Source organism: Trypanosoma rangeli, assembly GCF_003719475.1.
Source record: "Trypanosoma rangeli strain AM80 chromosome Unknown Tra_15.4_contig_00255, whole genome shotgun sequence".
Classification (NCBI taxonomy): Eukaryota; Euglenozoa; class Kinetoplastea; order Trypanosomatida; family Trypanosomatidae; genus Trypanosoma; species Trypanosoma rangeli.
In genome coordinates, this window is record NW_021705997.1 from 1 (window position 1) to 7,453 (window position 7,453).

General features: G+C 56.1%; 6 protein-coding genes across 6 annotated transcripts in view, besides 8 other annotated features; 2 read left to right on the plus strand and 4 right to left on the minus strand.

The window, feature by feature from the left end:
* Positions 1-421: 421 nt before the first annotated feature.
* On the minus strand, positions 422-1,762 carry TraAM80_06732 (uncharacterized protein; the record flags this gene model as incomplete). Its single annotated transcript, XM_029383564.1, has 1 exon — positions 422-1,762. The coding sequence occupies one exon, from the start codon at positions 1,760-1,762 to the stop codon at positions 422-424; it is 1,341 nt and encodes a 446-aa protein (XP_029236611.1).
* Positions 1,763-2,044: 282 nt separating this feature from the next.
* Positions 2,045-2,063: a microsatellite.
* A 154-nt stretch (positions 2,064-2,217) lies between these two features.
* Positions 2,218-2,239: a microsatellite.
* Positions 2,240-2,278: 39 nt separating this feature from the next.
* Positions 2,279-2,338: a microsatellite.
* Positions 2,339-2,644: 306 nt separating this feature from the next.
* Positions 2,645-2,708: a microsatellite.
* Positions 2,709-2,713: 5 nt separating this feature from the next.
* Positions 2,714-2,750: a microsatellite.
* A 466-nt stretch (positions 2,751-3,216) lies between these two features.
* Positions 3,217-3,240: a microsatellite.
* Positions 3,241-3,414: 174 nt separating this feature from the next.
* On the minus strand, positions 3,415-4,428 carry TraAM80_06733 (putative mitochondrial RNA binding protein; the record flags this gene model as incomplete). The annotated part of the gene is made up of 1 exon (XM_029383565.1): positions 3,415-4,428. The coding sequence occupies one exon, from the start codon at positions 4,426-4,428 to the stop codon at positions 3,415-3,417; it is 1,014 nt and encodes a 337-aa protein (XP_029236612.1).
* A 66-nt stretch (positions 4,429-4,494) lies between these two features.
* Positions 4,495-4,519: a microsatellite.
* A 3-nt stretch (positions 4,520-4,522) lies between these two features.
* Positions 4,523-4,540: a microsatellite.
* A 275-nt stretch (positions 4,541-4,815) lies between these two features.
* TraAM80_06734 (uncharacterized protein) lies at positions 4,816-5,169 on the plus strand (the record flags this gene model as incomplete). The annotated part of the gene is made up of 1 exon (XM_029383566.1): positions 4,816-5,169. One exon carries the CDS (start codon positions 4,816-4,818, stop codon positions 5,167-5,169), a length of 354 nt encoding a protein of 117 aa, XP_029236613.1.
* Positions 5,170-5,381: 212 nt separating this feature from the next.
* On the minus strand, positions 5,382-6,593 carry TraAM80_06735 (uncharacterized protein; the record flags this gene model as incomplete). Its single annotated transcript, XM_029383567.1, has 1 exon — positions 5,382-6,593. One exon carries the CDS (start codon positions 6,591-6,593, stop codon positions 5,382-5,384), a length of 1,212 nt encoding a protein of 403 aa, XP_029236614.1.
* A 391-nt stretch (positions 6,594-6,984) lies between these two features.
* Positions 6,985-7,329, plus strand: TraAM80_06736 (uncharacterized protein; the record flags this gene model as incomplete). The annotated part of the gene is made up of 1 exon (XM_029383568.1): positions 6,985-7,329. One exon carries the CDS (start codon positions 6,985-6,987, stop codon positions 7,327-7,329), a length of 345 nt encoding a protein of 114 aa, XP_029236615.1.
* TraAM80_06737 (uncharacterized protein) overlaps positions 7,326-7,453 on the minus strand; it is a gene marked incomplete at both ends in the record, with an annotated part of 1,239 nt that continues 1,111 nt past the window's right edge. Inside the window, one exon of the mRNA XM_029383569.1 lies at positions 7,326-7,453. This exon is cut by the window's right edge and continues 1,111 nt beyond it. Within this exon, the coding sequence (XP_029236616.1) occupies positions 7,326-7,453 (128 nt within the window).

Here is a 7,453-nt window from a genome sequence, read left to right on the forward strand (position 1 = left end):
AGTGTGTGTGGTGGGGGGGGGGGGGAACGAAAAAACAGAAGCACGGATATTAAAAAAGATGGAAAAAATTCTGCTCAGGCCCTTATGTAAAAAACATATGTATCCAAAAACGTCAGTGCACCGCGGCGCCATCTCAATAACCCAACCGGTGCGGCCACCCAAAAGAGATTTTTTTTTTTTTCACGCTACTGCAGAGGACAGTAACCACCCCCCTCCTGAGACATACACACGAAAAAAGACCAAAGGAACTGTGAGAAAAAAAAAGCGAAACAAACTTCGTCGCTTCCTTTTTTCCCGAGGGCGTGAGAGTGAAGTTGTCCAAGTGTCTCGAGTCTTGGCGAGGTAGTGCAGGGAGGAGGGGGCATGCGTGCATGAATGTGAGAAAAAAGCGGATATAGAGCGTAGAGCCACGCGCTGCGGCTCAGAAGGAGAACGTCGGATAGCCGCCGCCTGTGACGGCGTCAGCTCTCCCGTCCGCGGAGAAGGATGGCGGTTGCCGCCCCGTGGGCTGCCTCATGCAGGCGATGCGGCCCACGGCCCTGTAGCCCTCCACGGGTAGCAGGAGCTGCTCCACGTTGTAGAGATGCCGCGCCGTGTGCGTGAGCCGCGCAGCGACGCGCACTTCCACAGGTGCGGCGTTGACGTCTACCAGCCCCCCCGCCTCAAGCACGTCGTGGGGCAAGTACCATAAACTTCGCCCGTGAATGGTGTGTGGGGACTCCAACTGGGAGGACCACACCAGCTCTGTCTCTTGGTCGCGGGAGATGATGGAGGCCAGCTCCGGAGACGGGGAGTTTAGTATCGCCTCGTACTGCAGCTCTGGGAAGCTCAACACCTCCCCTGTCGTGCCGTGAATAGGCTGACCAGGGTTCACCCGCTCCGCCTCGAGCACGTTTGCCGGGATTCTATAACTATCTGGCAATACCACCTGCGAGATGTGATAGTATTGTGTGTACGCCTTGGCGTCGCTTATGGCAGCTGCCGCGGTCCCGGGCGTGCCGAGTTTGTACTCATCAAGAGACGACATGTCGAGCGGATCCGCGTCAGGCCGAACGGCTATCCCAGCTGCCTGCAGCACAGCTCTCGAAAAATACAATGGGGACTGAAAGCCATGTTTCCCGTAGTGTGCCGAGACTAGGCCAAAAAACTTGCTGGCTGACGGGAACCACTCATTTGCGTCACGAAAGTGGTGCAGGCACCCGGTCTTCCCTGACACAAACGAGTGCTTCAGCAAATCCTCTGCCCCCGAAAGCATAGAGATGTGCAAAAGTCGTGTCATATTGTAACAAAGCACCGCCGCTGGATACGCATTGGGGCGAAGCAGACCTCCTTTGTCCCGCCACTGCTGGTGCGTGCCCCACCAGTTCGACTCAAAGCCAGCTATTCCCCGATAGCGCTCTAACTCTTTTTGTGTTTGTGTCTCATACACCCGCATGGTCGATACGGATGCTGGTGCGGTGGCAACAGGCAGCTTCCAGTGTACCTCACTCTCCGGCAGAAGTTGATCCATGTTAAATAGGAACTTACATCTCGGTACTTGTGCAAGCAGCATGGGCGCATTCTGTGTGTCACCCGCCTCGCCGCTGCGTCGTACACTGCTGGGGTCAAACTTCAAATTTGGAAAATGAAAGAGGTCGTGCTCGCTTAGCCACATCGGATGATGACGAAGCGGATGATCCGGAAGAGCGTGACGGCTAAGAAAGCTCTCTAAGTGCGGCATCGCCGGGGTAAAGGCGACGCCGCGAGGTCTTGAATGCCGCATTTACTGCCTTCTACCGGTGTAACGTGCAAGCGTGTGCTCAGAGTTGTGCAACGATGTTTTATGCAGCGTCCGTCTGCCTGTCCAGTTGGCGGAGACAGATGTAAAAGAATGAATCTCTCTCTGTGGGTGTTTTTTCCCCCTTCTTTATCTGTGGTTCTGGCTGAACTTCGCTCTTTGCTGCTGCCACGGTGCCACTGCTCAAGGTGGCTGTGCCCACCGCCACTAAAACAAATGAAAACCCCCTCCTTCCCTCGCCCCCTTCCCGCCAGCTCTGCCTGCACCTGTGTGTATGTGTGTGTGTCTAGACATTGACGGCACTCAAAACGAAGAAGAAAAGGAGAGAGATAGAGTAAGAGCGTGAGTTAGGTGTGTGTGGCTACACGTATCTACCGGTGGTGGTGAAATTTCGCGTGGTGCTGCACATGCTAGGGCCTCAACGAACAACGGGGCAACAACGCCGCCGCCGCCGCCGGCCGCGTCTTCCCGCATGCATGTGTCCAAACAACACTCAATGCATCTTCTCTTATTGTTTCTCGGCTCTTCTCTTTTTTGTCGCTTCTTCTTCGTCTTTTTTTTTAAAAAAAATTGGAGGTGGCTGCGGGCGGTTACCCCACTTTATGCATGTGTTGTGTGGCTGTGTGCGTGTGGGGACGCCACCCCTCATACACACGCAGCGGCAGCGGCAGCGGCAGGAGGCGGGTAAAGAGGACGGGTTAAGCGTGCGACGACAGCGGCGGTGGCCGGGGCGTGCGGGGGGAGCAGAAAGCTACTACAAAAAAAAAAGGGAACGTAACGAACGGTGCTTGTAAGCCGTGTACACACACACACACTTGTCTTCACTGCCCTCAACGCTCCTGCACACTTTCCCCTCTATTTCCTCCTCCCTCCTCCGCCCCCACCAAAACGCCACCGTGCGTCACCTCCGCCCCACGCCCCGCCCCCGGCCATCAAATCTATAGATATGGGTATATATATATATATACATATACCTTCACGCGTCTCCTGCGTCGTCCACCAACAACCAGAGAGCACCAACAGCGTCGCCCTTGTTGACGGCTGCCGCATCTGTAAAATCATAGGGGCATACAACACATACACACACACATAAATGTACGTGCACGCACACACCGAGAATAATAATAATGAAAAAAAGAAGCCTGCGAATAAAAAAAAAAGAGTTGATGAGGACAGAAGGGGTGTAAAGAAAGTGGCGCATGTCTAAAATAACACTCCCCACCCCACCCCAAGCCCTCATCGTCACCGCCGCCGCGGCCCTCTCGCCGCATCGAGCTGCTTTTCTTCTACTCCATTTTGCTTTTTTCCCTCTGCCCTTCCCCTCTCCTGATTTCATTGCCCCGCAAAGAAAAGGAAACTCCTCGTCACTCCTCTCGCTGTCCATGAAGACCCGAGGCAGAAAATAGAGCTTATGCCCCCTTAGCCCTTCTTTTGTGTGTACGCACGCACGCACGCATGCATGCGCTGCAATGTGCACGACTCGCTCTTTCCCAGAGCGGATGTCTGCCACAAGCTGCTCCCCTTTTCACCATCTATGTGCGTATTTATATATATAAAAGTAAATAAATGGAATCTCCTCCGCCTTACTAATGTTTTTCCGCTTCTCATTACTCCTCTTCCCGCGCACCCCGCCCCGTCTACTGCACGTAGAGTCCGGCCTTGGCAAAGGCCTCCTCTGGGTTGCTAAGCTGCTCCACGTTGTACAGCTCAACCTGCAGGGAGGCCGCGCCTTCGTTGCGAAGGGGCACGCCCTTCTTCTCGGCCTCCCTGATGGGCCATTGATACAACTCGGCATCGCGGCCACTCAGCCAGTAGTTGCTCTTAAACTTTGGGAGTTTCTTCATACTCTCGTTTTGAATTGGCTCCCCAGAGAGGAGGAAGGTCGGGATGTTCACCGGGGAGCGATCCAGCGTCCTGAGCGCAAGCTCCGGGTCCTCAAGCTGCTCCACGTTGTAGATAAGGTACCGATCCCCCGAGTTAACGTCTAGTGCCACCGGTGTCTGGCTTGGCTGCACCGCCAGCTTAAAAAACTCTAGCTGGCGGTTTGTAAAGTAAAGGCCGCTGTTAAACATATTCTGACGAATATGCTCCGAGAGGGTTTGGAAGGCCTCGCCTTTCCTGCTGTACAGCTTCCTCGACCCGCCAGAGACGGGGTGCGTCATCAACGCCTCGCCGCCAATAAGTTGGCTGGAGTGAAACAGCTTAAGTGAACTCTTCGTTAAAATGATAGAACTACGCGCATTTCCCCTGAAGGTGAGGGAGTTCTTGATCGCCTGCGCCCTCGTGAGCCACCACTTACTCTGAAATCCATGCTTCTGTGCACGATCATTAAGCTCAAACTGCAGCTTCTCGCCATACATTTTTCGTGAGCTGTAGCTGCTGTGCTTTGGCGCCTCCATCACCTCTGGCGGGGAGAGAAGTTGATCAAAGTTAAAAAGTTCCAGCGGTTTGTCCAGCAGCAGCTGCGTAGGAACAGACCCAGGCTCCGGGCTCAGTCCGTGGTTCTCCACCTCCCAGTCCTCAATCCAGACGTTACTTGGGCTGCTGCGGGCTTTCTGGTTGCTCTCAAGGATGTGGTGCTGCTGACTGAACACAACGATGGTGCGCACGGCGCCCACGGCCTTGATGGTGGGTGGGAGTCGTCGAAACATTGCTGCTGTCCCTTCCCTTGTTGTTGCGTGTAGCTCCCTGCAGCAGGTGCGGTGCGACGAAGGCAGAAAAAAAAAAGAAAAAGAAAAAAAAGTCATATATATATATATATATGCGTGTTAAGCAACGGCGTGTTATCGCAGCACGACGCCAAGAGGAAGGCGGCGATTCCCACAGCTCATATCCCGCCATGTGATTTGCCGTCGCTCCTTCGTTGTTTGTTTTCTGTCCCTCACCCCTCAGGAGTCGCCGTAGTGACGCCTGAATGCGGACGCGTTAAATGTGCTGCCCCTCCTTCCCTTGCGCGTGTGCCAGCTGGCGTAGGGGTCGCTGAGCCGTCCCACCCGCCCAGGACGCGAGTACAACGCGACGTGTGCGGAGCAGTCAAAATGGCGCCCTTGCCGGTGCTCCGCGATGCTTCCAGGGTGCTGCGAGAGCTGCAGCACGCCACGCAGGCGGTTCAGCGTGGGCGGTTGTTGGCGGATGTCCATCAGATTCCACCTGCGGCGACCGCAGAGGAGGCGCTGCATCTGCCGGAGAATAAGTCACGGAGAGGGGCGCCTTTGACACCGCCTTGTCTGTCTCCGTGCTCGCTAAGCTACGCTTGCGGGCGCTGTACCTGCGTGCATGGGAGGTGGAAAAAACAAGAAGAAAAAGAAGGGGACCACCTGCTTCCAGCGACGAAGGCAACGTACAGCACGAGCCACGGCAACAAAAAAAAAAAAAAGAACAACGGCGGCTGAGAGAGAGGGAGTGAAAAAGACCCTTGCAGGGAAAGAAAAGTTAATGGGAATAGGGGGAAATCCCCACCACCACCACAAGCCCACGGCAAGATGTACATATCTCACTGCGCACATGTGCGATGCCTACCTCCGTGCACGTCAAGTGATACGCCATGTAGCAAGAAAGTGCCTAAGCGAATGATTACCGTTAAGAGCTCCCAATGGCCATCACCTTATCGGGTCTTCCAAAACTCCAAAACAGTTCGGTGTTCGTTCTCCAGTCGGTGTAGGCGGGAAAGCACCAATCCGCTGACGGGGACGTAGTCCGATAGTCCCTCCTCTGCGGCTTGCCGCGCCTGCATCTGCCCCTCAATCACCTCCCTATCCATCTCATGAATGGTGTGGAGGTACTTTAGGTCGTCCTGCAATGCCGCGACGATGCGGTCGTACTTCGCACGCCGCTCCCTCCAGACTGCCGCGTCGCCTCGCCGCTGTCGGAGAAAAAGATATTCTAGCGGTGGCCATACATTTTGCTGGGCCACCTCTAAGAGCTCCCTGGCGCTTTTCCGCAGTGAACTCAGTGATTGATCCCAGACCCCCCGCACAATAGGGCCCAGCAGTGATTTTTGCACGCTGTTCCCCGGCGCAAAACACTCTGCCAGGCAATGCCGTAGCACCACAAGGTTCCCAGCAATGGTCTCCATGTTCGTCGGGCGCACATCCAGGTAGTTAAAGGGAATGGCATTCGCTCTGTAGGAAGACGCCTGTAGCGTGGGTAGGCCGTCCGTTCGATTGTCACGGCATCTAGTGTTGCTATCAATCACCGCCTTCTCAGCGCTTGGAATCGCGCCTCCGCCGCCTCTCACGCGCTGCGGCGACGGGATCTGTGGCACCAGCGTGTTCTTGATGAATGACGCCACGCCACCTCCGAAGCGGGATGAGGAAGCGGCGCCGCCCTCGCCGTAGTGCGCTGCTAAAAAATGGTCCACGTCCGTCTCTATGCGAGTCAGGTACCGCTCCGTGGTCTGCCGCTTCGCTGACAAGTACTTCTCGTGGCGGGTCTCTAGCACCTTAAGAAGAACGTCGACGTCCTGCTCCGTGAGAGCTTCCATGTTGTGCCCAGTAAAGGCAAAAGAGGAGTGGAGTCTCCCAGAGATCCCTCGTGTCTTGCCCTGTGGCGCCGCTGCCGCTCCAATTTCGCCTCGACCATCGGAGAGTTGTGGCGGTGCAGCATTGACCCGCCGAGGCATCGCCGGGGCGCCCCCCACCGCCGTCTTACTACCCGTGTCCCCCGTGCCCGCAGCGTTGCCGTCGCTACGTAGGTGGTGCTTGGGGGCAGGGGCTCTCTCGTACAACCCTGCGGTGTGCACAAACAGCGGAACGGGTCGGAGAGCGCCTGCCACATCTGCAGGCAGCTCCACAATGGGGGGAAGTTCCCCCAACATTCCCGTATTCTCCTCTTCCTCCTCTCCTAGGTTTCACAGCCCCGCTGACAGCGTGCAAAGGTGGTGGTAGGAAAAGACAGAGTGAGAGCGAAAAAAAGAGAGCAAAAACTGCAGTAAAGTAACAAGCAGGGACCGAGCGGTATCGCCAAATAGCGGGTACATATTTCTTTTACTTCCTCCCCCTCTAGTTTATTTTTTTCTTCTCTCTTTCAAAACAAAGGCAATAACAGATTTTGTCCAAACAGTTAAATAAACCAAACTCACAAAGGAGGATGCAGCCGCAGCAGAATACACATTCCTGTGACTAATGCAGCTGAAGAATTTCCTGCGCCACACGCCGCACAATCGCCGGGGCAGTGGCAAAGCACTGAAACATCCCTAGACACGCCACATGCGCTACCGGCAGACGACTGGTAGTGTACCTCAGAGCGACAAGCCGCCAGTCCAGATCCTGCCGCAGCGCCGTGGCAATCTGCCGCGGGGAACTGTGGGCCACCAGCTGCTCGTCTGCGTCTGCGTCTGCGCCTGCACGATGCAAATCGCGCAGCGTGTGCGTTGGGACCACGCCGCCTCGCCTCTCACGCAGCGGCGCCAAAAGCACCACTGTGGAGTACGCACTGTCGTCCGACGCAAAGGCAGGGTCACACAGGAGACCGCCGGCCGCCGCCCCCTCAACACGGACAGCAGCATCCCCGGCACCGCCGCACAAAAGGGCGGAGGTCGCAAATCCCACTAACACGTCCTTTTGCGTGTTCGCAAAGAGCGTGCGCCGCCGAAATAGTCGCAGTGCCGCGAGGTGCCGCCTGCCAAGGAGCCGCGTCGACAGCACCGCCGCGGTGTCACTGAGAAGGAGTTCCCGC